A 25,747-nucleotide genomic window follows, 5' to 3' on the forward strand; every position below is an offset into this window, starting at 1 on the left:
TGGCGACTATTGGCAACCTCTGGCATCGCCTCCGTCATGCCCGAACGCACCTTCACCCTTTTCCCCGAGCTGCCGTACGAGCTGCGCCGCCTCATCTGAATCCAGGCCTTCTTTGCGCCCCTGTCGTCGGCCTACTACGCCGACCAGAAATTACACCCAGAGTTATACAACGCCCAATTCCTACCGTTCCCCAGCGTTCCCTTGCTTCACCCGTACTGGGTTTCCAGGTGCTCCGAGCCCGACGAAGAAAATCGCATCAGGGAACTGTCCGATATCCCGGCCTTTCTCGAACGGTGGACAACATCGCAGCTTCGTGCCGTGAGGCACGCGAGGAAATGTTGCTGCTGAAGCAGCGGCTGGGGAGCCCGCGTGGGTGGGTGGATCTACACGGGACTGCATCTGCGAAAGGGGGCGTTGTTTGCTTCCGGAATTCCCACGTTTCAATGCAAGGAGGGCCTTCAGATATACACGCGGATCTGATCCCGACCATTCCTCTGCGTTATTCTCTGTCGTTGGACAATCGACGGCCAGACGAGACCGGAAGACTGGTACGAGGCCCACGGTTGCTGCCCGCGGCGTTGGCACATGTTGAAGTGATGGTGGCGGTGTGGACGCCCCACTTGTGCTGGGACGCTTTTGTGGGAGGATTGCCAGGAGCCCATCCGACATATGGCGAGGGCTGTGGGCAATTCGCGGACAGTTACCAAAAGGACATGCTGGTGGCACATCCCAGATTGCGCACTCTATATATCTATGATCCCTACACTCGGCCCGGGCCTGATACGCCATACCCCGTGAAGCGTCTACGGTTCCGTGGGGCTGGCGCGTCTTTTTATGAGATTTTGCCATTACCACTGAACGGGTGGAATATGCGGACAGTGGGAACGTTGGGGATCCATGGTACCGTGGGTATGTGGACGTTGCTCTTCAATATGGCTTTGAAAAACGCACTGAAGGAAGAACAACGAAAAACGGGGCGGAAGCGGATTGTTCGGGTCTTGCCGTTGGCTTGTATACCTGATACCGAACTCCGACCATGAGTATGACCTCTGTAATACCTTGACGGATCATCGCTTGGGTGGCTGTGGTTTGGACAACGGTATTCATGGCTTGGGCGGGGGTAGAAATTGAACCACGATATTTGTCATTGGACCTGGAAACTAGGGTAGGAAAGATGTCAGCAGTGGCATAAACCAGGGTGGCTAAAGGGTGTATCGGTCTTATTGTAATATAGAAGTGTAGGAGTTTGTACATAATTAGATCTAGGACGAAAGAATCCGAGTAATCAACGACCAAGTGTCATTTCGTTGTGTTTCCTATTCTTGGTTATAATTAACCTGGGGAAGCATTTTCCCTCCCACAGTATTTAGGATAACTAAGTACCTATGAATATACTTCGGGTTTCGCGGTACTAAGGGCTGCAATGATATAAATGTAGATATCGAGTTCGGAGTAATGAGCTGTTACGCTTTTTTTGCAGGTCACCGGATAACCCATCAACAAAAGACCGCAACTGAGATGCATCGAACCGGGAGCATGATCACATTTGTCAAAAAAAAAAAAAAAAAAAAAAAAAAAAAAAAGCTCCAAGTAAGGAAACAAGAAACAGCAAAAGCTCACCCTTGGAGCGAACGCCAGGGGTTACGGAAATCTGTTGGTACCACCAGCATACAGCCCTGGCTTCTTAAGCAGAGAAAATCAGGCCAACTCTCATCACCCAAGCCCGGTTAGCTCAGCTGGTTAGAGCGTCGTACTAATACCGGGAAACCTGTAAATGGTATGCGAAGGTCAACAGTTCAATCCTGTTACTGGGCATTTACTTTTGCATTTTCCCCATTTTTTCCCCTCTCCCCCTTTTGAGCTGAAGTACAGTAAAATTCCGAGTCTGTCAGTTTCACTGCATTGTTTCTCCTGTTCCGTCGTGCGCGGTGTATCACCGGGTTAACAATCAGTACCCAATGTGTTGACAAGGGCCAGCGACCCCCTGACCAGTCGTTGTTCACCCCAACGACGTTCCTAACTTCATAAATTCATGGGTTCTCGTCTAATTATGGGGTATGCCCGTTTTGCACTTCGGCTCAATAATGCCAGCTAAAATTACTTTCCGGGCGCCTGAATCATTTCGGCTCCTTTTCGTTCGGCCCGGTAACTACCTACCTAGGTATGCTCTGAAAGGAAATTTGTCCGCAACACTTACACCTTCACCTTCCACCCGCTCTTTGTCAGCTCCCCGTCCCGTCTGAGCCTCCTCACCTTCACCACCCTGGCCGCGACCATAAGCACCATCCCAAGCAACAACGACGCCCCCGCAAACGCCTGCGCCCCGTAATACGACCCGCCCCCGGCCGTGATGATGGCGCCCGCAATCGGCGGCCCGGCTAGCGTGGCAAAGCTGACAATCGTAAATAACATGCCCATTCTAACTCCGGATTTCCGCAGGTCCGTGGTCAGACTGCTAGCGCCCGCTGGGAACAGGCTCTGGATTCCGCCCGCGAGCATGCCGTAGAAGCAGCACCAGACGTACAAGCCAGAGGTGGAATTCACGGCCATCCAGCAGAATACGCATATGCCGGCAAGACCGGCGGAGGGGATTAACATGTTGATGGTGCCGAAACGGTCGGCGAGATGGTTCGGGAGCAGGCGGCCCGGGATGCCGACGCCGTTCATGACGAGGAGGAGGTTAAGACTGGAGGTGTACTCCATGCCGATGATGTCGCGGCTGAAGGAGGAGATGTAGTAGAAGGCAAAGTACAACCCGAGAAAGAACTAAATCACTCCCGTCAGTAAACCCTCTTTTCTCACGTACACAATAATCACCCCCCGCCTTCACTTAAACAAACACTCACCGAAAAGCTCCCCGCAGCATACAACGAATACTCCCCCTCCGCAAACGCCTTCCACTCCACCCAGGCCCCCGTCCGCCTCGCCGGAATCCTCGGTTTCAACCCCACCAACGCCACCGCAAACGTCGCGACCTGCACATACCCAATTGCCCGCATCGCCGCCGCAAACCCCTGCGTGGGCAACAACTGCCGTACCATACTCGGAAACACCAGCCCGCCCGTCGCACTCCCACACGCGGCCATCCCCATCGCCAGCGCTCGGCGCGTAGAGAAATACGTCGACACCGTCGAGATACACGGACAGAACAAACACCCGTTGCCCAGACCCATGCAGATGCCCTGGGCGAGGACGACGTGCCAGTACTGGGTTGCGACGGAAGCGGTGAAGATGCCGATGAGGTTGAGGGCGACGCCGAGGGCAAAGACGGGGCGGAAGTAGCCGGCATCGGTGAGGCGGCCGGTGACGGCGCCGACGAAGAAGAGGAGGAAGATTTGCAGGGAGCCGATCCAGGAGATGTCGGAGGGGGGCCGGGAGAGGGAGGTGGTGTAGTGGGTTTGGAAGAGGCCGAAGGAGTTGACTATGCCCCAGGTGTTCATGACCACGATGTGGGTGCAGGCGACTGGGGGGGTGAGTCAGTCGTATGATGCTGATGGTGGTGTGTGATTGGGGACTGTGAGTGAGAGTTAATACGCACCGGCTGTCCAGGCTTGGAGTCCTCCATTGGGGGGTGGCCCTGGGTTGAAGCTGGATTTGGTCGTGACTTTGGTGATGACTCGGCTGGCGACCCGGGAGAGTACGCCGTCTCCGTCGCCGGTTTCATCGTCGTGATCAACGTCATCGGTTTGATGTGCATGCCGCTGTTGTTTTCCATCCTCAAGCTCAGCTGGTGAAAGGTCGCTCCCATCATCGTTCTTCGTGTCAGCGAGACCCGGATGTGGTCCAGTGTTTTCGCCGCTCCGCTTCTCGTCGGGCCCGGTCTCGGCCCAGAACGAGGACTCGCTGTCCGGCCCGGGCCGGTGGACGTCCGTCTCCTTGTTGAGACCCATCTTCAGGGTTGCCGATGATGTTTGTGACAGTTCCTGTTAAAGTGTTCCCATGCCATATATAACTTATGCCTCGTTTTGTCCGCTCGCTTGGAAATCTCGGCGTTTCTTGTGAGTGCCGAGTGGTTTGATAATGTTCGTGGATGAAATTACGGGTCACGACGTTTTAAACATGAAAGACTCATAAAGAACCCACTGCGAACAATTGCACGATCCACTGCAATTCAGACAATTCCGCGGAAAACACCAAACCATCCAAACCGGTGATGTTTCCAGGAAATCCAACCTGCATAAAGGCCCAAACCAAACTAAGGATTCATGGCCGTCGCAGTTTGTCATCCGTATCAATGATTCACCGCCCACGCCGACGCCGGAACTAAAAACAAAAAAAAAAGTTCGCGTTCTCGGCATTGGGAGTGAAAGTGGACCCATGGAAGCGGGGAGGAAGGGATCTCGGCTTCGGGCCAAGCCCAAACGACACGCACGCCCTTTGAGAAAACAGGAGGGGGATGACATGCAAGTGGTGAACAAAACCGTGCGCTCTCGGGGTTGTGTTGCGGGTTCAGGGGGCCAGAGCCGATGTGGAGTACCCTGCGACCGCTGGATAAAACCCGGGAATACCGCATGTGCCGACCGGGAAAGCTTCCGACTCCCTTTCCCGGGTATGGAAATGGGGTATTTGCCTCGATATCCGTCGGGCCGGTCGAGCTCGGATGTGGGGGGGGGGGAGTTCCTTTGCTGACTCTTTTATGATCACAAGACGAACAAAACGGCCATTGAGCAAAGCTTTACTTGTTTTGAACAGCAGAACACAAGTATCCCACTTTGTTTCTAGGTATGTATGTACTGACAAGTTCCACAACAGACTTGTCCTGGCTATTCACATGAAATTAAGAAAAAAAAGACATCAAACTCGGATTCCCAGCCCCCGATTACTCATAACCATCCATTATGCTTCCCACCACTCAAGCCGGCAACACCCAAGTCACCACCGCATTACCCAAAACCGACCCGCTCCACTGCGCGCCACTCTCCAGCGAAACTGTGACATACACATCATTCGAGAACTTGTTCTCAATCACCACCGTCTTGCTCCCATCCGGGTTAACCGACGCAACCGACTGAATACCCGTCCCATCACCATAGCTGTAGCTACCGGTACCATCCAGCACGACCGCACCCTTCGGCATGAACTTGCTGAACTGCGCCATCATGTAATAATCCACCTCAAAGTTATAGTTCCCCGTCGCCGTGTCGACCGTCACCAACCCGCGGCAGGTCGTGCACGGCCCGTCGTTAGCCGACAGATGCGGGCCGAAGTTCTTGTCAGAGCCGAGCGTCCAGGCCATCGCGCCGCGCGCCCAGTTTTGCAGGGGCCCCATGGTGAAGTCGGCGGCTTGGGACCAGCCGGTTTGCGAGGACGTCCAGCACTCGGTCATGTACTGGTCGACGTTGGGGTTCTTGTTGTGGAAGTCGGTTAGGACGCCCCAGTCGAGGCTTGAGGCGTAGCAGTGCCATGCGACGGCGTTGACGAACTCGGAGGCTTCGTCGAGGACTGTTTGGGGGTACTCCGGCTTGTCTGGGTGGAAAATTAGCTTATGATTCACCCCAACAGGTCCGTGATCTGGGGAGCAGGGGGAAACCTACCAGTGTTGTGGTCATACGCCCACACCGTCGTCTTATGACCCGCATCCCTCAACGCCGGGCCAACATTGTTCTGGATCAGCTTCCCCGACTCATCCGCAAACACATACATCGTCGGCATCCCCGGGCGGCTGTTCAGCGGCTCGTTCTGAATCGTAATCGCATCAATGTCCACCCCCTCAGACTTGTACGCATCCAGGTACTTGGCCAAGTACTTTCCAAAATCCCCCGCATGGTTCGGGTCGAGGTTGTTGTTCTGCGTGTTGCCCATGAGCACCCCGTTCAGCTTCATCCACCCGGGCGGACTCCACGGCGTTCCGAGAATCGTGAGATCCGACTGCAGGCCCTTGAGCTTCTTCAGCATCTGCGCCATCGCCGTGCCGCGGTCGCCCAGCCCAAACGACTTGAAGTCGGTGTCGGCTTTGCCACCGTTGTCGTCGTACGAATATGCCGGGTCGGCGGACAGATCCGACGACGCGATGGTGTGCCGCAGCAGCTGGAAGTTGGCGCCGGCGGGGGTCACCAACTCGTTGAGCAGGTCGGACAGCTTGTCGGAAGACAGGGAGTTGAACACGGTGACGGTGGCGTCGGTCACGGTCGCGCCGAAGCCGGTGATGGTTTGTTTCTTGCCGGATTGGTCTTTGACTGAGAGTTTCCAGGTCGAGGCGCCACCCGCATCACCGGTACCGCTGACGGGGGCGTCGATTTCCGAGAGCTTGTGGGAGCCATCGCTGCTGGAGGCGAACGCTTGGGGCGAAGCGCGGGCGCGGAGAGTAGCGGCAGCCCAGACGGTGGGCGCGGCCGCCAAGATGGCGAGGGTTGATGATAGCATGGCGAAGAAAATGAGTGTCTTTCTACCTTTGAGTGCAGAGGGTTGTGTTGTTGTCGGCTCAAGAGGCGGTTGTGGTTGTCCTGCCTGGCTGGCGTCGAGATGTGACATGAGACAAAAAGCAGACGGCGTGTCGACGTCTTATACGTCGCGTCTCTCAAGGCTGAGGCTAGCGTCCGCTAAGATCTGCGAAGATCCCGTATTACAATATCCCGAGTGTGAGGTTCTAGAACAGGCCTCGGTCGACGCTTTCTGCGACCCGGGAAAGAGAAAACGTGCCGGTGGTGGATGTCGTCGAATGCTCAATTCCGCCACGCTTGTTGGTGGTTTGTTGTCTCGAGTCGGTCCTTTCCCGGGGTCTTTCTTCCACTTTACCCCTGTTTCTTGGGGTAGGATGCAACCTTAAGGAGACATCGAACAAACGCACCGTCCCGTAGAGTGCTGCCTAGAGCTACAAACTACAAAGAACCCAGCTACCCTGGCTCTGAGTAATCAATAGCTTGTTGCGGCCACTTCGCCGTGAAACGGCGCGGCCCCTGACATCTTGGCCGAGGGCGCGTGCGGCGCCGTAAAATCAAACATCAGGCCAATGAGGGCCCCATAGGGCAGACCTGGAAATGGGGTCATGAGACGGCCCAAAAAGGGAATTTTTGTTGATTTGGTCAAATCTCCATGACAGCAATTCCGGGCCAAAACATTAGTATTATGCAAAATGGCATTTGAGGGGCTCAACCGTACCCTAACAACGCTAACGTATTACCCCCCCTTTCCTTTCCACCACCACGGACAGACCACGATGTGAAGCATGTCTCGCAAGGACCCAGCTACCAGGCCTATTACGGCAGCTCAAAGACCAAGTGACGTTGTAACGGTCCACCCCCGGTATCTTGATTGGAACTTCAGGACCTTACTCCAACTCGCATGAACTCGCTGCCGTCGACAAAGTTCCTCAAGCACAACCGGCGGGTCAATTGAGGACCACCCATTGCATCCAGGAAATCGAAACCGCCGACCGGGTCGAAAGCGTCGTACAGTCGTAATGGCAACGTCGCGCGTCAGGCGCGCCTATGGCATTTCCAGCCTCCTGGAGAGTGGCTCCATTGTGTGGTTTACTTTTCAAGCGATGACTTTCGATTTCTGAGATCCACCCCGCCTGCGCCGGTAATCTTCAATCAGGTCCCCCGGTTTTTTTGTGTTGTGATCCGTGTTAGCTATCCGCGCTGACCTGCCAATCAGGCGATAATTTGCAACCTGAGTGGGGGATCAAGGAAGATCAGCTTGGACAAATGCGCCGAAGCCAGGAAATACCATATCCACGGATTACTTAGAACCCTCGAACCGTCAAACCACAGTCCATAATTGCGTTCAGCTGGAAACCCGGAGGCCGCGGAGCCTGGAGGCGACGCCGCATCGCATTCTCAGCTCTTTCAGCCGGCGTCCCGTGCCACTCGGGCGCCCAAGCCCCTAAATTCCCGCCCCGCTCAGCGACCCACTCCTCTCTTTACCCCCCGATCGGTGACAACAATGCGGAGCCGAGGACCGAGGCCAAGCCGGACGGGAACTCTGCTCAGAGACGGAGAACCCGAAAAGGGTAATCCGAAACTGCAGGCGATCAAGATCGAGAGTTACTATGTGTTCTTCATCGTAGTTTGTAACAAAGGTTCGATTTCAGACTATAGTGTGAACACCCTCTTCCCTGACACACCCCTCGTAAGCGCGATGGCGCAAATTCGCAAATTAACTTTGACCTATGTGTTTGCTTGTTCAGACGTAACAACGACAAAATGATGATTACAATGGCCTCTCTGGTCCACAAACAGCTTTAATAAACAGCTCATAAACCATGCAAATGATAAGATCATGGAACATAGCAAACAGGCGAGTTGGACTCTTGTCCCAAATCCCTTCCCCACTTCAGCATTAATTAAGTAGTGATCCTCAAGGGTAGAATCAGCCGTGAATGGCCCAACGAAGGAGGTTCTTAATCCGCGCGATCAGCGAACCACTTGACCCCCCTTCTAGACATCCAGCCCCTGTGCACTGCCCATCGAACCGATCGACGACGGAAGGGCTTGGGCGAGTCCAAGTCAACGTTCCCTGGACCGGAGAGGTGACGTTCGCAGTACCGACGGCTGACGCGCTCACCTGCCCACTGTGCCCAATGCAGGATGTGAAGAAGGTCGTTGGTACGGGCACCGTGCAGTTGTCAAAGCTGGTAGGAATCTGAGACAACACCGCGGTTCCTGTGCTGTTGAGGAACACGGGGTACTCAGCAGCTCGACGGTTCAAGATGGGCTTGAAACTTGTTGGGGTGGTAGTGGGGCTAGGTACATTAGAAGTCGCCGAAATGGTCGTTGAGGTGGCCAAAGCCGTGAGCACCGCCGAGCTCGTTGTGCTGACCGTCGCAGTGGAAATGGTTGACGTAAATGTGTATGTTACCACAATCGGCGACTCGGCGACGCCGCCACCGGAACCACTCGAGCTAGAGCTAGGACCGCTGGGTGTGATTGTTGCGCTCGTCACAACGGTGCTGGTGACGACCGTACTAGTTGTGTGCTTGCTAACTGAAAAGGACGTAATCGATACTAGGCCCGTGGAGTTCAACGGTGCAGTTCCGGGGAAACCAGACGATGGGGTATGGTGTAGGCTACCGATGGACGTCGAATTGGTGAAAGCCGGGGACGAAGTTGCCCCAGTTGGATGAGGGCCACCGGTCCTCGTAGTTACTGCCGATGACGGGAAACCTGGAGTGGATGTTGTTCTCCAACTACCGGTATGTCTGCTGAGTGAAATCGACGTCGTCGAAAATAGTGAGGTGAACGATAAGTGAGTCGTTCCAGGAGGCCCCGACGGTGTCCGGCTGCTGGAACGAGATGTGGCCCAGAAGGACGTCGTCGAGTTGACCGGTGCCGTTCCAGGGAAGCCCGCCGAGATTGTGGGCCGTGGTGTGCGCGATGAAGTGGAGTTGGTAAAGATTGGAGTCTGGCTGGCTACAGAGGAATGCGCATTCCCGGTTCCTGTCGTAAGTAGTAAAGAAGTTCCAAGGCTTCGTGTAGATGTGTGATGAGCCGTTGACGTCAAGTTTGCAGAAGGTTGAAACCCCGTCGTAAGTGGTACGGAGGTGGCAGGCCATGTTGCCGACCATTTGGTGGAATTGGTTCCCGGTCGGGTCAGTGATGCCGATGATGCCGACCCAGTCGAAGAAGTCTTAACGGAAGTCGAGCCGGTAATCGGGCCAACGCTGAAAGTGCTGGATTCCGACGGGGGACCGTATGGGATATCAGTTAACGAAAGGCTCGGGGCGGGTTGAGAGACTGGCAGATTGGTGCCAGTGGTCGAAACGGGGTGTGTTGTTTGTGGAGGGATTCCATCGCTTAGTGTTGGCGACCCATACCCATTATCCGTTGGAGAAAAGCTGTATCCTCCGCTAAACGCACTCGTCGTCGGGTTACCGGGCGCATTATCGGAGGAACTAGGAGTCGGGATGGGTGATAAAGTTGTTACCGACAGCAATGGGGTGGAACTCGTCGCAGATGTATCTGACTCGGAACACGACGTGCTCGTTGAAGGGAGCGGCAGAACCGTGACCTCCGAAGATGGGCTGGGCGAGGAACTGCTAGTGTTGATTGGGACGGGCAGTGTACTTTCCTCAGTCGCAGTTGAACTGCCGGGGATGGACGCGGAGTCCGTTGCCACGGATGCAGTGCAAGACGTTGTAGACAACGGCAAATTTGATTCGACACCGGAAGTAGTAGCGGATGGCGATGTGGTGGGAATTGGCCATATCGTTACTTCCGAAGGGGACGCTGATACAACAGACGAACTTGAGCCCGCGACAAGAGTAACATCTGTGGTGAAACTCAGAACCGTGCTGGAGTGGGGCCCTAATGAGACGGTTTCCGTGAGCGTCACCTTCGAAACCACGGCAGTTGCTGCGGCTGGCGAAGACAGCAAGGGAGTTGTGGCCTGGCTCCAGGTCAATGTGGGAGCCCCCGTAGTAGTACTACCGTATTGGTAACCGCCTGAGTCACTTGTGGTGCTGGCATCAGTTGGTGTGCTAAAAGACGGTTGTCCCGTGGTTCCTTCAGGTGCCGATGGTGTTGGGACGGTAGGGGGGCCGTACGAGTCTGCCGTGGAGGCGCTTGAAGGATCCCCGTTATCGATGGACGATTGAGCGCTTGTGGGGGCTCCATACCCCGAATCTTCTGTACTGCTCGCCTCACCAGTCACGGTTTGAGTATCGGTGGAGATAGGCGTGGCGACATTGGTATCGGATGTGGTGGCATGGAGTGTGTAAGTTATTGTCACGGGGTTGTGCGACCCGGAAACATCCACCGGGGTGACTGTCACAGTATAGGGCGTCTCCGAGCTATCTGGGCCATCGGTGCTGCTACTGCTGGGTGTTGTTACATGGCCGAACCCGGACCCTGATGTATCCGAGATGCCTCCCTGCCCGGCAGGGTGGGTAGGAAATGCAGGGGCTGTATAGCTGACAGTATACGTGGAAGCATCTCCTCCTGCTTGGCCGGGGATTGTGTAAGTGACCTGTACCACTGAGCCCTCGGTATTGGTTATCGCAGTGCTGGAACTTGGCGCGGGTGACGATGGCGTGAGGTCAAAACTCTCGGTTTCGAATATCGTTGCAGTGGAAACCGCCGTTTCGGTGACAGTGGTGGCACCAAGGTTTGGCTCGAGGCTAGGGACCTCGTGAGAAGCTTCGGGCAGCGCATTGCTTGCACGGGGTGTGGGTGTTGTCACAACCGACGATGTCAATGTGATTGTGAGTGGGACGATGGGGATGGAACCCAGCGTGTTACTAATGGGGTGTGGTGTCAAAACCGTAACAACCGGTGTGCCTGACTCCAACAGCGGATATTCAGTGACGGTGGTGACGAGTGTGCTCCCCGACACAAAGGCGGTGTAAGTCATCGTGACGGCGGTTTCCACGGGGCTCGACACCGCAGGATGGCCTTGATCAACGGTTAAAACTGGAGATGAAGGTGTGAGAGTGACGGTCCCCGTGAAAGCTGCTGAAAAAACATCGTCCGGCGTTAGGGTGTAGGTCACTTCGTACGGGCTGGGCTCCGCGGCCGTGGGGCCGGCTGGAATCGTGACGGTCGTGATGGTAGGACCACCTTCGGTCGACAATTGGGCGGGGTTCCAGGTTATATCTGGGATGGTGATTGTGACGAATTTCGTAGTCGTATGGCTCAAGCCATCCGGGTATGCGAGCGTCAACACCTTCGTGGTACCGCTTATGAAACCGTCAGTTGCCGTTATGCTCTCCACGGAATTGATGTCTGGAGAGACGGTCACGGCGGCAGGAGATCGGCCCGTTTCAAGGCTCTCCGCGCTCGTACCGCTGGTAGGGGATCGATTTGAAAGGTCCTCAGTGCAGGATGAAGACGTTGAAACCGGCTGACTACGCGAAGAATCTAGGATTGAGGAGTCGCTTGAGATTGAAACAGGGAGGTTGCTGGATGTAAAGTCCACGGAGCTAGCAGGGCTGGTGGTGATTGTGATGGTGACAACCGTCGGGGACGTCGATGCCTTTGTACCTGTGCTCGCAGTAGAGGCAGAATTGGCAGTCGAGTGTGCTAAGGTACTGGTCGTGCTTTGTTGAAGGGATGTAGTCGAGCAGCTCGTCTCAGGCGTAGTCGTGGTTGCTACCTCGGACGACGTACTGTCACTGAGACAAGTCGAGTCAACGGCATCGTCACTAGATCAGAATGTCACGCGTCAACTCTCCAGTGCCCCGTTGATGTTTAACTACCCAATGCATGCTTGAATACTTACGGATTAGGGACCGTGTTGCCTAACACCACCCAGTACGCGCCCGTGAGCGCCGCAATTGCCGCTCGAAGCCGCATATTTGGCCGGTTTCTTTTGAACGTGTTCGACTTTAGTTAACGCGTAATGTCCTCTCGGGAAAAGAAAAAGGGACACAGATATTCGTCACAACAACGGACTAAACGAGTGGATTCTGAATTGTATCAGACAAAAGGAGAGAACGGCGTGCGTGATTAAAGAACTTGGGATGGCCAGAGGAAACCAAGGTGGAAAATAATGGAGAGCAGGTAGCTGCTGATTTGGGGCTTTTGGTCGATTCATCAGCTCAGAAATTGGGATACGAGGAAGGCGCGACCATCGCGTAAATCGCGAAACGATGGGGCATTATAATTTCGAGTGGGATTGGAAGGCACGCGTTGGGCGTGCCTAGGCTCCTGCCACAAGCAAGAAGGCGCGATAGGACGATAACACCCACATCGAAATGTTGTCTTTTAGCTCCCTCCAGTGTAGGCGGGTGCCGATACGTAGTTCTGCCGCGTTCTAGAGGTTGGCGACCTTGGGTGGCGTTCCTCACTCCCGAATACACAGTTACCCACTTCAGCCAGAATGTCGGTGTTAATGTTGTGAGAGAGTTCAGTTGTCATTACCGATTTGGGACATGAGAACAAGAGCAAAGGAAAGCGATACGTATCAAATGTGAACCGCGTCGAAAGTCTACAGCGTAATTATTGACTCTTCATATCAACCACACAGTCTTATGAAGCCTACACCGGATCATCATGAAACACCGGCCCCTCCACATCATGGTTGGCTTCGTCCTCCTGCGTAATGGGGCGCCCAATACGTACTCTTGACTGTTCCTCCATCTTAGCCGCCCACATCGCCGCCCCGGCAGTGCTGGTCAGCAAGAAGAAAAAGCTCAGGATCGGGACAAGCTCCAACACCATAGCGACCGTGCCGAACCACAAATATTCCCAGCGCCTGATTTTAAGCTCCCTCTTCGCATCCTTTTTGCTAATCCCTCTGAGTTTAAACCACCGATGATGTGACAGCTTGCCGAGCCGGGAGCCGGTGATCATGATGAACGCGATGGTCCCGACGTAGGGGACGAGATTTAGGGGCAGGAACACGATCAGTTCGATTATTTGCACGAGGCTCCATGGTTGGTACTCGGCACGGCTCGTCGGTTTTCCGAGCATACGCACGGAGTTTGCGGCGTCGGGGAAAAGGACACGCTGGGGCGCGATCAGGTCCGTCAGGCCATGGTTGATGAGCGTGGCCTGTATCTTGTTAGTAAGCTTCCTAATTGATGCCTAGACGTCAAACTTGCATCGAAAATATCCACACGACACTCGTCAACAAAGAAGCCCTCGAAAAGGCCCTGGATGACCACCAAACCTTCTCCAAGAACCAGCACCGTTGTGTTGATCACAGCGCCCGCGCGGCCATGGAAGATGAGCAGAAACAAGAATTGGGGTAGGAAGGCAAATGTGAACAAGATAAAGTACACTAGAAAAGATATTATGGAGAGCGGGAGTAGTCGGCTCACGAAGAGCGGATAGAACTCGGGATGTCGCAAAAAGTACCAAATGCCACGGATGGGGTAAGCAGCGGACCTAATCGCCCGCGATGCATAGTTTGCTACGCCATAGGCCGGGCGTAAGAGAGGTGAAGCATGGGATCCACTTGATGGCGGCATGGCTAGAACGGGGAGGGGAGCGGTCGCTCGGAGTTTGCTGCGAATTTGGAACAGAAATCGTGGTGTTGGATCGTGGTGTGTTTCGACAAACGGGCGCCTCGCGCTGCCGGCCGCGTGTCCCCAGGGGTGCGTCACTGCGGGGTCATTGAATTGGTAAGGGTTAGGGTTATGTTCCCTTTTACTTTTTTTTGAACCCAAAACTTGGGATGGAACCCCCCAAGGAAATGATGAACGGTGTGGAGACTTCTGCTTTCCACAGACATAAAACGTGTGTGGCCCCAAGAAGAACGAGGGCAATCCATCCAATGTGTTGTTTTTGAGGTTTCCCCCACGCTCTTTCGTCATTTCCCACTGGAAATCAAGGACTTGACTGGAGTTGAGGAGAGTCACAAACAGGGTCGGCGGACTTTGGGATGTCTTCCCTTGCTTCGGGGGATTGGATCTTTCGTCGTCGCAACACTCTCAACACCAGAGGGTGCTGCGACCAACTGTGAGGGTGTTTCGGTGGGATTTGTGACCGGATTTTCGTCCCGATAGTCCCAATCCCATGTTAAGAATGTGTGCAACCGTTGGCCAGGTTCCCATCCTCCAGCGCTGACTTATTATTCAGAGATCCCAAGGAATCGGTTCATTGATGGCCATTACTAGCTCCCCAGACTGTGAAGCTGGCAGTTTTGTGTGGAGGCTTCCGTGGGGGTCATCTTGAATACCACCGAGCATGCCGGGGAAGCGGAGTTGAGCAATGGGGAAGCATGTCGATTGCCAGGATTGCCAGGGTTGCAGGGATGAGAAGGACCGATCATTCTGCAGCACCCCGCAGCACCATTTCCTCGTTCATCGCGTGAAAACCGCGACCCAAGCCTAATTCGGTGATTTTCTTCCGTCGTCACTTGTCAGTCAAACTTGCTTGTTCGAACTTCTTTCGGCGGCGGGTTCGGGATCATGGACCAACGTGAGCAAGAATTAGCAACCATTCATCTCGTGACCTCGTCAGCTCGTCTCCCGTACCTTCGGGCCCGTTCCTTCGCCTCTTCGGCCATTCTTCGCTACCGAAACCATGTGCGGCACGGCTAGCGGGCTATGACCTGCTGTCAAAATGCTTCTTGGCGCTCGCGACAAAATTCATCGATGGCAAGATGGGTCACGACAAGCTTCGAATTTTCACCGGTGGGAACCTCGAGAATCGGTGAGCTGGAAGAATCCACATTACCCCTTCAAGCCCCTCCACACTCCGCAATATTCTATTTGACCCCACGAGTATCGTTCTTCCCCTCGGGGTCCCCTCTTTTTGGTGATGCAGCGATGGTGTCGGAGATGAAGAAAGCTGGAGTTCGGCTTCGCCATTGGCAGGGACCCCTGGTCACCTACCCCGGCGGGCGCATGACAAGCCTTGCCGTTTCGATCTCGGCATGGCGGAAGTGACAGCGGGAAACACGGGTTTTGCGGCAACAAAGACAACGTCGTGCATCACATCGGCGCTGACGCTTGTTTTGTGTGCGACACAACCGACGGACACAACTAGCACCAACGCCAGCGCCGGTCTTGTTGTCGGTTTGAGGTTACAAACTTCAAGTTTAAAAAAAGTCCGCAGGCGGGGCCCGCATCACACGGTTCCGAACTGTTGAGAACGGGCCCACCGCGGCGGACCCTCCGAGGCTCCCAGTCCAAAGCGTCCAGTTGTCCCTGATCTCGCCTCTGCGGATTCTCCTGCCTTGATCCCGGGAATTCTGCGAGCACGGCAGTGGATGCTACTTTGCCGCATGGGGTTTGTCAAACCCACCCACCCCGTGGGAAAGTAATATATCAACCACCTCCCACACTCCCCCGCGTAAAAAAACGTGTCCCAACGGGTTTCAACCTTTCTTTCCTCTTTTCCCACCCCGCCTAACCGTCGCCATGGACTCGGCAGAGAAAACAGAGGCGCATCAGCAGGAGGTGACTACCGGGGGCCCGATCACCACGATGGACCCCCAACGCCGTATCGTGGTCGAGAAGAGCCTGAAGCGCAAGCTTGACGCGCGCTGCTCGCTCTTCATCCTGCTTTACATCATGAACTACCTCGATCGCAACAACATTGCCGCCGCCCGGCTAAAGGGTCTCCAAGACGACCTCAAGCTCTCATACAATGAATATGCCACCTGCCTCAGTATTCTCTACGTCGGTTACATTCTCATGCAGGTCCCCTCCAACATGATTATCAACCTGGTGTCACGACCCTCGTTGTATATTGGGTGTTCGATGTTGTTGTGGGGTCTTGTCTCGACCCTCTCCGGTATTGTCAACAACTTCGGCGGCATGGTTGCGATCCGGTTCTTCCTGGGCTTTGTGGAGGCCGCTTTCCTCCCCGGCGCGCTGCTCATTTTGTCAAAGTGGTACACCCGCCGCGAGCTGACGACCCGCAACGCCCTGCTTTTCTGCGGCAACCTCATTTCCAACGCCTTTTCCGCCCTCGTAGGTGCCGGTGTTCTGTCGAACATGCAAGGCACCCTCGGCCATGCTGCTTGGCGGTGGCTGTTCTTTAGTAAGTCCGCCAGAAAAACGGTGATGATGTGCGTTTCACGCGCCGGAATCAAACCGCTAACGCATAACAGTCGAGGGTGGTGCGACCATGTTCATCGCGCTGCTGGCTGCGGTCATCCTGCCTGACCTGCCGCACAACTCGCGAGGCTTCACCGAGGAGGAGCGCTACGTCGCGCAACTTCGCATGACGGAAGACGTTGGTCTTGCGGATAGTGACGAGGGCCAGTCCATTTGGACGGGTCTGATCATGGCCGCCAAGGACAGCAAGGTGTATTTGATGATGCTCACGCTCACTGCGTACGTCGTGGGCCTGTCGTTCAACGCCTTCTTCGTGGGTTCTGCCTGTGGTCTTGTCACCCATTTTGGGAGGAATTCATTACTAATGCCACTTTACAGCCGACTCTGACCGGTACCCTGGGCTTCGATTACGTCCCGACTCTTCTGATGAGTGCTCCTCCCTGGGTGTTTGCCTGCTTGATCTCGCTCCTCAACGCGTGGCACTCCGATCGGACCCAGGACAAGTTCTGGCACATCACCGGCCCGATCATCATGGGTCTTGTTGGTTTCATTATCAGCATGTCGACGCTTAATGTTGCGGCGCGCTATGTTGCTCTGTTCCTCCAGGCCGGTAGCTACGCTGGGTAAGTTACTACACCAGGACTACAACTATAATCTACATATTGCGCAAACATGTTCTGACTTGTTCCCAGATTCATCGTCTTCTACTCCTGGATCTCCTCCTCCTTCCCCCGCCCCCCTGCCAAGCGTGCCGTGGCCATCGCCATGATCAACGCCTTCAGCCAGCTGGGCAATGTGGCCGGCTCCTACGTCTGGAATTTACCCGAGAACGGTTACCGCAAGAGCTACGGCATTGTTACCGCCATGTTTGGAATCACCATTGTTGGGTGTCTCATCTTCCGCATTGTGTTGGTGCGGTTGAACAAGCAGCTGGATATCGAGGAGGCGACAAGTGGTGGTGTTGTGGATGAGAAGTCTGGTGTGAATGCGAAGAATGACCCGGAGAGGGCTAACAAGGCTTTCCGGTATTTGGTGTAAGGGTTTGGATAGCCTTAGTAGATTTGAATATTGGCCTCGAGTGCATTGGTCACCACGATAGTCATCATCAATCTTGTTTTCAAAGCTTATCTTGTTTCATGTCCCTATGGATAAGAAGAACCCGGCAGATTGCCAAGGCTCATCTGCCGATATGACCAACTCCTACGCACCAGCCTTTAACCCACGTTAATCGACGACGACCCAGCGCTTCCCGGCCCACCATTCGCCGTATACCCCTCCGTAGCAATAATCGAATAATCATGGCTCCCCAACCTCAAACCAACCTTGGCCCACTCATCAAAGTGCGTCTTGGTAGTCACAGTCCCACCAACCCGCTGCTCCTTACGCACAGACCAGAACTGCTGGAACGTGCGCGTGCCCTCGATCGATGGCTTGTTCACGCGAGTGGCGCTATACAATTCGTAGTCGCCTTCTTCGCTGCTGAACTCGCCGAGAAGCGTCCAGGGCTCGTTGGGGGCTAGGTCGGCGTGCGATTCGATGATGTAGTATTCAATCAGGGGGTTGCGCGTCCAGCCGTAGACGGCGAGGTAGCCCGGGCCCGTCGCGTTGTACGTGCCGGAGTAGGTAATGGTGCTTGAAGTGGGAGTTAGTATCGAGGATCTTGTGTTACTGGGGTACACATTGGTCACACCACGAAGCTGTGATGTTTTATGTAAGATAGAAGACAGAGGATGGCTTACCGTTCACCGCCATAGCTCCAGCCCTTGCCGCAGACAAAGCCACCCTGGCTGTTCCAGTTGGCCGTGTACGACGCCCCCTGGCCGTTGTTGCACTGGATGTTGCTGCCGCCCTCGGACCAGTTCTGGAAGTAGTAGCCGCCCTGGCGCGGGTTGATGGTGTTCTGCGTTTGGGTCTGGGGGCCCGGGAGGGGGGTGGCGAGCACAGTGGCCGCGCCGAAGCTGGCTGCGAGGAGAGAAAGATTCACCATGGTGATCTTGATCGGTTGGCGCGGAACAGTGGGAAGGTGAGAGGAGGGCTGGTGAGGTGAGGAACCAAGAACCGGGTCGGGACTTGTTTCCTCATGGCCCTTTTTATAACTCTCATCGTGCCTCTTGTCTGTGCATCTCTGTGATGGCGGCTTGGCGCAATGTCGCCGATGATTATGCCATCCTTCGCCACAAGTTAGTTCACGTTCCCTCCTTGGAGGAGCACTGCGCCAAGCTTATGTGACTTTTGCCAGAACATACGACGCGTGGTTAAGGTTACATGCCTGTGATGTTCTCCTACGGGCTAAAATCGGTGATGGTCAACAACAAGAGATCAGGGTCCCTTATTCGGGGATGGCATTTAGCCTAAAGCACATGACAATGAACATATGGGGAAAGACAATTCCTTCTAGCCGGGCCCGTTCTTGATGAAGTGCTCCGATGGCAGGGTTTATAGAGTTTAAACAATGCTAAAATAGTTTTGCGTAACACCCGAAGCCTCTGCCGTGTTGCGGGGGAGCCCTTCTCCCGGCAGTGTGGATTCCGGGGAAGGCATTTAGCTGCATGAGAAATCGCGGGTGAAGTCGTGCTTGGGGGCCAAGCCTGGACAAGAGCCGGGTAGTGGGGATAGCTCGCAATAACCTTCAAACTGGGTGCAACCTCTGGGCGTTTGATATTGGGGTGCCGCGCAAGAAATAACAGGATATATCCTCTGTCTTGATCATGGTGATCTTGTGAGATGCAGGAACTACGGATAGTGTAGTCTGGAACGACATGCTATTTTTGCCTCATCCAACAAACCTGCAGCAAGATGTCGAAACTGGGAGCAATGATGGCGATCCCGTAAAGTGGGAACAAATGGGTCAAGTGCTGGAACCCGGAAACAAAAAGCCAGCACCGCCTAAAACGGCAAAAGAGAGACTCGGATACCGGGAGTCGAACCCGGGGCTGTTGAGAGAGAGCAGTCACTCCTGAGAAGTGAGAGTCAACGATGTTACCGCTACACCATACCCGACTGAATCGCGTGTGGTCCCGATTTGTTGGAGTTGGCGGCCGAGAGTGGGCTTTTGTGCAGAGTTTTCGATGCGGGATCCATTGTGGGTCAAACCTTGATTTCCTTTTGACATCCAAGAAGCCAAGCTCGAGCCAAGGTCGCGCCAAGGAAGGTGAGCGAACCCTAACCCTGACTGCGCAGAGTGCTTACGTCATCCCAAAAAAGGGGAACCCCACGACTCCGGCTTCCTCGGCTGCAACTTCCAAGTTCGCGCGCCAAGTTCCCATTCGCGACCCTCACAAAAGGATCACCACAACTTGAGATAAAATAAAAAGAAAAGTCTCACCCACGCCCCACATTATCATCATCATGGAAGTAAGATGCCAATGCGGCACCGTCCGCTTCACCACCCCGACCCCGGCCCCGCTGGCCGTCTACCACTGCCACTGCACCGAATGCCGCAAACAATCCTCCTCCGCCTACGGCACCAGCGCCATCTTCCCCGCGGCCGGCCTCTTCCCCTTATCGGCCGAGCTCGCCGCTGCCCTCGGCGTCTGGACGCGACCCACCGATCGCGGCGGCGAGATGGACTGCTACTTTTGTAAAAGCTGTGGCGGGCGCGTGGTGCATCGCATCCGGGAACCGGATGGGACAGAGCGCGATGTGGTGAGTGTTAAGGGCGGGTTGGTGGAGGGGTTGCGGTGGGAAGGGGCGGCGCATATTTTTACGAGGAGTGCGGTGGTGGAGATTCCGGAGGGGGTTGAGAGGTGGGAGGCGGAGCCGGGGGATGATAGTATGCCGGGGAGAAAAGGGTTGGAGGAGTTGAAGGGTGATGGGGCGACTACGGGGTAACTGGTTGATGACTCGATGAGTGATCGAGTAGGTTTGGGAAAGGGGATCGGTAGGGCTGTGTGGCAACGTTAGCATGGAGTGGTCTGGAAGAAGAGGTGTTGCCCAGAAAGAACCTGGTCGCGATAGAACCCGAGAGCAGACGGCTAAGTAATTATTAGTGATTACGAATCCGGACCTCCACGGTTTGATATCGCTTCGGTTTCCGGCTGTTCCTGGAAGGGCATTTGTTCGCAGAATGGTGCCTAGAACTCCAACGGTCAGACCGACTTTTAACTAGTTGCTGACGTGAGTTTTGGAATCGGGGCTGGAGTTCTTATTTCCGCCGATCCTACGACAATTGATTCCCCCGAAATCCGCGCCGTGGCATTGGGATCACGGAAAGTATGCGTGAAACCCTGCTATGAGTTGTAAACCCCAAATCGCGATTGGTTTGTCTCACGTTGGCCCCAGCTTTTGGACATGGTGTGGTACAAGACGTTTCCTGCCACGCAGTCCCGCAGTCGCCGGCAGTGCAACGACTTACCAACTTGGAACTTTGAATCACACCTTAATCGCGTGCTCCGCTGAAACTCCACCATCCGCGGCGCCTCGGCGATAACCAATGGTGAGCGGGGATACCGGCAGACGTGAAGGTTAGCCCCTGTTCTCGGTTGCGGCTCCAACTGGATGATAATTACCTATAAAAGGCTCTCATATCCCATCTTCACGTTTCCTCAAAGATAAAGACAATAACAACGGCCGTCCCTCCATTCCACCTCCATTAACCGTACATACCTCAGTCTCAACAACACCGAGGTTCTTAGTATCGCATCGCAACCATGGGATCCGCTGCTCCCGCGACAGGTCCGGGACTGAAGGGTGAGGTCCTGCTCATCGCCTTTCCGGGCCCGCACAACGAGGAGTGGGTTACCGAGCTCAAGGCGGCGCATCCGGATCTCGAGGTCCGTTGGGTCACCCACTCTATCGCATCGCCGCCGGAATCTTTCCCGCCTGAGATTTACGCCGACGTGACACTCCTCGCGGGTTTCTGGCCGATCCCCGCAGCGGCGGTGCCAAAACTCCGCTACGTCCAGTTGTTTTCTGCCGGCGCCGACCGGTGGATCGATTCCGACCTCTACAAGAACCCGAAAATCACGTTTTGCACCGCCAACGGGGCTCATGCGTATGTTACCGACCAGCTACATTATCAACAACTATTGTCTTAGCAGTTGCTAACATACCAATTTACAGTCCTCAGATTGCCGAGTGGGTGATCGGCAACTGGCTCATGGCCACGCACCACTTCCTCCCCTGGGCAGCCGCGCAAAAAGAAGCCAAGGGCACCCGCATCACAAACTTCGCAAGCGATTCCCCGGGACTCCGCATGGGCATTCTCGGCTACGGCGCCATCGGCCGGCACGCCGCACGGCTCGGCCAAGCCCTCGGCATGGAAGTGTACGCGCACACCCGCAGCGAAAAGGCAACCCCTGAATCCCGCAAGGACGACAGCTATTGCGTGGCCGGCACCGGTGACCCGGATGGCCTGATCCCTACTAAATGGTTCCACGGCTCATCCAAGACCGCCGTCAACGACTTTTTGTCGCAGGATCTTGACCTCCTTGTTTTGAGCCTGCCTTTGACTAAGGAAAGCCACCACATCCTCAGCGCCGAGCAATTTGAGATTTTGTCCAAGAAGAAGACCTTTGTCGCCAACATTGCGCGTGGGCAGCACATTGACACAGATGCGCTGCTGGTGGCGCTGCGCGAGGGCAAGATCCGGGGTGCGGCGTTGGACGTGACAGACCCTGAGCCGTTGCCGGAAGGCCATGAGCTGTTTACGGCGCCGAACGTGTTTATCACGCCGCATATCAGTTGGCAGTCGGCGCATTTGGGGGATCGGCTGCAGAAGATTGTGAGCACGAACTTGGAGAAGTTGGGGAAGGGGGAGGCGCTGATTAATCTTATGAACCGGGAACACCATTACTAGGGGAATGGGTGCCGTTCGGAGAGGTTACTGGCTGGTTTGGTTAGAATACAGGTTGGAAAGGGACGCAGACAGGGTTAAATGGGAGGGGGATCCAGTTTGATAAGGGTGCTCAGTAATAATCAGGCCCATTTTGTGCGCTAGATATCCTTCATGTCGAAGATCCACCTTCACGCCATCACCACTCCTTCCTTGATTGTCTATCGGCTGCCCTTCGTTTTCCATCCCCGCTCCGTCATTGTGCATCTCCGCTCCTTCATTGTCCATCCCCGCCTGCATCTCATCAAACAGCTTTTTGGTCCAGTCGTAAACGTGATCGTATTTGAACCCTTGGGCCTTGAAACAGTTACGGAAAAGCCGTTGGAGGTATGCGTAGTCCGGCTTGTCGCCAAAAGTTAGACCCTGAACGTAATTGATGTACGTGGCGAATTCTTTGGGAAGAACGCCGTCGCACAGCTCTTCGCCTGACAACCGCTCCTTCATCTCCTTGGTCAGTTGCTCCCGCTCTTCCCTAGTGTTGTCAGACGGCAAAGATACCCAGGGCAACGAGCCACTGGCAAGATATACAAGTGTATACCCAAGCGCCTCTAGGTCGTCTCGCCACGATTGTTCTGAGAGTGACCGTTAGCACGTATTAAAACCAGCTGGTGCTGTCGAGGCACACTTACCACGACGATTATGGTGATTAGTGGTGGCATACAACGAAGTGCCGGGTTGCCGGTGATCCTCCACGTCCTTGCAGAGTTCGGCTTCTGAAAAGTTCTTCCCGATACCAAAATCAATCAGGTAGAGTAGATTGCCGTGCTTGCCCGTCCCCATTAAAAAGTTGCTGGGCTTGATATCGCGATGAACGTAGCCCTTCGAATGGAGAAAGCGGATTCGGGACAGTGCCTGATCTGCGATTAGAAGGATGGTCTTCAATGAGAATTTCCGGCCGCAAAACAGGAACAAGTCGTTGAGTGACGGGCCGAGGGCATCCATGATGAAGACCGCAAATTCGCATTGGTATCCTGACCACCGGACTCGCGGGATTCCGATCCCACCCTTCAGAGTGTTGTTTATCTCCCGTTCATCCTGGAACACGCTCGAGTGGACTGATGTCTTGTAAGCGTTCATCAATTTGACGGCGACTTCCTCGTTAGACTGAAGATCAGTCGCTGCCAGAATTAGCTATTGCCGACCGGAGTAAAACAAGGCAAGCCTGGGCCGTACCAGAGTAAACCACACCGCACCCTCCCTTGCCGGTTCTATGGCTGATGCGGTATCTGTTGTTGATGCAAATATCCTAAGTACAGTGTCAGGAAGTTCCTTCAATGTGGAAAGATGGGACGCCGTGCCTGCATTGTGACATATCGTGGGCGAGAGAAATGGAACGTGTTAGACCAAGACGTAGCAAGGCTTTGCCACCGAACCCCTTCAGGGAGAAAGGCACGTCTAGAGAATAACAAGAGAGAAAGACGAGGGTCACTCTGCTTCAAGCTATACGGTTCAACTGCTCTATCTTTGCCGCCTGTTTCGTAATTATCTCCGTCACAAGAACTTAATTAGGTTTTATGCTCGAGTTGTCACGCGACCGGAGACTGTTCGCGAGCGCGGGAAACGTGTCATGCCAAACGCCGACCACTTTTGGGCTGATGGTAGCACGTGCAATAACTCAAGATATGCGCGGGAGAACCAACCATTGAACCAACAAGGTTAAAAGCACCGACACAAGCGCCGGCCGCATGGGCAGGCCGCAAACGGGCATCATGTGGATGGGCAAACGCATTGCGCAGGCTGAAGAAGCGCCCAGTAAAAATAGTTGAACGCCGTGTGAACAAAGCCATCGCATGTATGGACACACGCACCGCGTGGACGGAAGCAACGATGTAAATAAGTGCTGGTAAAAAAATAATTAAGCGCTGCGTCAACAACGTGATCATATAACTCCGTTCCTGAAATAAGCCGAGCGTTGGTGTTGGGGTCCCCTTATTAAATGAAGTACCTGCCGGATAAGAATGGAAAGCGGTCCAAGAATTCGGGAGCCTCGGCAACTCGAAAATAGCCAACAACGAACGGTGTGGCACGAGCTTTTTGAGCATTAATATTATGTACTGGAACATCGCGCCGGAATGCTGGGACGGCTTATCCAGGGTCTGGCCTACAAGACCTGCACTGCTAGAACTTAACCGGCGAAATAGGAAAAAGCACAAGCCAAGGTCAGCGATTCATAATACCGCCTTCACTTTCGTCCGGGACGCTCACCGCGTCAATGTTTGGGACCCTCCGCTCGCGACACCCAGATGCAGACAAACGATATCCAGACGAACGAAATCTCCACATGGTGGAAGTGATTCCGATCATTGTCGGCAGCGCCGACGATAAAAAGCCAACAGAGACCCGATTTTTCAATCTTCATGCGCCGCCCGCAGGACATTCCATCAAAGTCGCCCCAGATTTCTTCGATGGGGCTGTTCGAGACGCCGTCGAGAAGGCCGTGAGAGTCAATCTCAACCATATGATCATCCCCTCGAAATATTCAACGCGCATTCCCATGGCACCTAACTGTTTCTTTGACGTTACCCCCAAAGAAGCAAAATTCAGCGCCGCGATGCGAAAGACCATGCTTCACGGGGCTCTCGGCGCCCGTGCGATGCTCGCATTGCAGAACTATGGCGCCGAGGAGCCTGTATTTGACGGCAAAGCGTACACGTACACGGCGGCTTACCACCCCGAAGTGGGCACTCTCCAGATCTTTACACATCATGTTACGCCACCGACCACACCGGAGGGGGAGCCGGAGTACCACATGACCAAACTCGGTCTGTGGCAGATGACGGATAGCATCGAGGGATTTTTGCGCGGTGTAACGGCATTCAGAAATGTGCGAGACTTAGCGCAACGGCATCGTGATGAGTTCATTCGAGTGGCGAACGAAAGGGCGCGACAGTTGAGTGAAGAGCAGCAGCCGGGTGAGAAGCAGGGACCGAGTGAGAAACGGGAGGCGAGTGGGAAGCAGGAGCCGGTCGAGGAGCAACAGCCTATCGCGGAGACCATGGGTGTTGTGGCGGAGGGAGAGTAGTCGGATGAGAGGGAGATGAAGGGACGCGTTCATCCATCGCGAGGATGAAATTACCTATTTTCTGGAGATTATGAGCACTGGGGACCACGGTACAACAATGAGAAGTTCATTCTTCTGGGTGGTGATAGAGAACAATGGGTACATTCATTCACCGTGGACATACACAGGTCGAGTCGCATGATATACTATGCACCTATTTAGAGGATAACAAATTTTACCTTGATTGCGTTGAGAAAACTTCTGATTCGGTTATGCGAAGCGTCCAGGGAGTCCCAAGTCCCAGTAGACTGAGGAAAATAAGACATTGCGCTCAACGAGGCATTGGTTGCGAAACTTTGTGCCAATAATTAAGCCTCTTAAAATTACATGGATGCCAAGAACGCAGAAAATAAATTGTTGCAAGGTTAATAACTGACATAATCGGAACCAAGTCAAAATCATTTCTCTTTGTCCAAGTGGATGTTCCAAAAACCCTCAAAGTTCCCAATTCCCATAGTACAAAAAA

General features: G+C 54.5%; 11 protein-coding genes and 2 non-coding genes across 13 annotated transcripts; 6 read left to right on the forward strand and 7 right to left on the reverse strand.

The window, feature by feature from the left end:
* The first annotated feature begins 1,721 nt into the window (after nt 1-1,721).
* Nucleotides 1,722-1,815, forward strand: C8A04DRAFT_t123. Its single transcript has one exon. It is a non-coding gene; the product is annotated as a tRNA-Ile (tRNA).
* A 378-nt stretch (nt 1,816-2,193) lies between these two features.
* On the reverse strand, nt 2,194-3,890 carry C8A04DRAFT_39653 (major facilitator superfamily domain-containing protein; the record flags this gene model as incomplete). Its single annotated transcript, XM_062784668.1, has 3 exons — nt 2,194-2,766; nt 2,847-3,463; nt 3,539-3,890. The coding sequence occupies 3 exons, from the start codon at nt 3,888-3,890 to the stop codon at nt 2,194-2,196; spliced, it is 1,542 nt and encodes a 513-aa protein (XP_062634111.1).
* A 962-nt stretch (nt 3,891-4,852) lies between these two features.
* C8A04DRAFT_31717 (glycoside hydrolase family 30 protein) lies at nt 4,853-6,363 on the reverse strand (the record flags this gene model as incomplete). Its single annotated transcript, XM_062781851.1, has 2 exons — nt 4,853-5,466; nt 5,535-6,363. 2 exons carry the CDS (start codon nt 6,361-6,363, stop codon nt 4,853-4,855), a joined length of 1,443 nt encoding a protein of 480 aa, XP_062634112.1.
* Nucleotides 6,364-8,707: 2,344 nt separating this feature from the next.
* C8A04DRAFT_31718 (uncharacterized protein) lies at nt 8,708-9,064 on the forward strand (the record flags this gene model as incomplete). The annotated part of the gene is made up of 1 exon (XM_062781852.1): nt 8,708-9,064. One exon carries the CDS (start codon nt 8,708-8,710, stop codon nt 9,062-9,064), a length of 357 nt encoding a protein of 118 aa, XP_062634113.1.
* A 63-nt stretch (nt 9,065-9,127) lies between these two features.
* C8A04DRAFT_31719 (uncharacterized protein) lies at nt 9,128-12,230 on the reverse strand (the record flags this gene model as incomplete). The annotated part of the gene is made up of 3 exons (XM_062781853.1): nt 9,128-9,567; nt 10,185-12,079; nt 12,157-12,230. The coding sequence occupies 3 exons, from the start codon at nt 12,228-12,230 to the stop codon at nt 9,128-9,130; spliced, it is 2,409 nt and encodes an 802-aa protein (XP_062634114.1).
* Nucleotides 12,231-12,914: 684 nt separating this feature from the next.
* Nucleotides 12,915-13,849, reverse strand: C8A04DRAFT_39655 (uncharacterized protein; the record flags this gene model as incomplete). The annotated part of the gene is made up of 2 exons (XM_062784669.1): nt 12,915-13,430; nt 13,496-13,849. The coding sequence occupies 2 exons, from the start codon at nt 13,847-13,849 to the stop codon at nt 12,915-12,917; spliced, it is 870 nt and encodes a 289-aa protein (XP_062634115.1).
* A 1,896-nt stretch (nt 13,850-15,745) lies between these two features.
* On the forward strand, nt 15,746-17,425 carry C8A04DRAFT_14658 (general substrate transporter; the record flags this gene model as incomplete). The annotated part of the gene is made up of 4 exons (XM_062778183.1): nt 15,746-16,370; nt 16,441-16,700; nt 16,766-17,010; nt 17,080-17,425. The coding sequence occupies 4 exons, from the start codon at nt 15,746-15,748 to the stop codon at nt 17,423-17,425; spliced, it is 1,476 nt and encodes a 491-aa protein (XP_062634116.1).
* Nucleotides 17,426-17,601: 176 nt separating this feature from the next.
* On the reverse strand, nt 17,602-18,374 carry C8A04DRAFT_31722 (concanavalin A-like lectin/glucanase domain-containing protein; the record flags this gene model as incomplete). Its single annotated transcript, XM_062781854.1, has 2 exons — nt 17,602-18,019; nt 18,127-18,374. The coding sequence occupies 2 exons, from the start codon at nt 18,372-18,374 to the stop codon at nt 17,602-17,604; spliced, it is 666 nt and encodes a 221-aa protein (XP_062634117.1).
* A 919-nt stretch (nt 18,375-19,293) lies between these two features.
* Nucleotides 19,294-19,387, reverse strand: C8A04DRAFT_t124. Its single transcript has one exon. It is a non-coding gene; the product is annotated as a tRNA-Glu (tRNA).
* A 348-nt stretch (nt 19,388-19,735) lies between these two features.
* C8A04DRAFT_31723 (uncharacterized protein) lies at nt 19,736-20,218 on the forward strand (the record flags this gene model as incomplete). Its single annotated transcript, XM_062781855.1, has 1 exon — nt 19,736-20,218. One exon carries the CDS (start codon nt 19,736-19,738, stop codon nt 20,216-20,218), a length of 483 nt encoding a protein of 160 aa, XP_062634118.1.
* Nucleotides 20,219-21,036: 818 nt separating this feature from the next.
* On the forward strand, nt 21,037-22,184 carry C8A04DRAFT_14655 (uncharacterized protein; the record flags this gene model as incomplete). Its single annotated transcript, XM_062778182.1, has 2 exons — nt 21,037-21,380; nt 21,449-22,184. 2 exons carry the CDS (start codon nt 21,037-21,039, stop codon nt 22,182-22,184), a joined length of 1,080 nt encoding a protein of 359 aa, XP_062634119.1.
* Nucleotides 22,185-22,208: 24 nt separating this feature from the next.
* On the reverse strand, nt 22,209-23,466 carry C8A04DRAFT_14687 (kinase-like domain-containing protein; the record flags this gene model as incomplete). Its single annotated transcript, XM_062778194.1, has 3 exons — nt 22,209-22,792; nt 22,850-23,338; nt 23,394-23,466. Coding segments are annotated over 3 exons (1,146 nt in total), but the record flags the coding sequence as incomplete, so codon positions are not given.
* A 1,035-nt stretch (nt 23,467-24,501) lies between these two features.
* C8A04DRAFT_14686 (uncharacterized protein) lies at nt 24,502-25,242 on the forward strand (the record flags this gene model as incomplete). Its single annotated transcript, XM_062778193.1, has 1 exon — nt 24,502-25,242. The coding sequence occupies one exon, from the start codon at nt 24,502-24,504 to the stop codon at nt 25,240-25,242; it is 741 nt and encodes a 246-aa protein (XP_062634121.1).
* Nucleotides 25,243-25,747: the final 505 nt, after the last annotated feature.

This window comes from Dichotomopilus funicola (genome assembly GCF_033296635.1).
Source record: "Dichotomopilus funicola strain CBS 141.50 unplaced genomic scaffold C8A04scaffold_71, whole genome shotgun sequence".
NCBI classification, from domain to species: Eukaryota; Fungi; Ascomycota; class Sordariomycetes; order Sordariales; family Chaetomiaceae; genus Dichotomopilus; species Dichotomopilus funicola.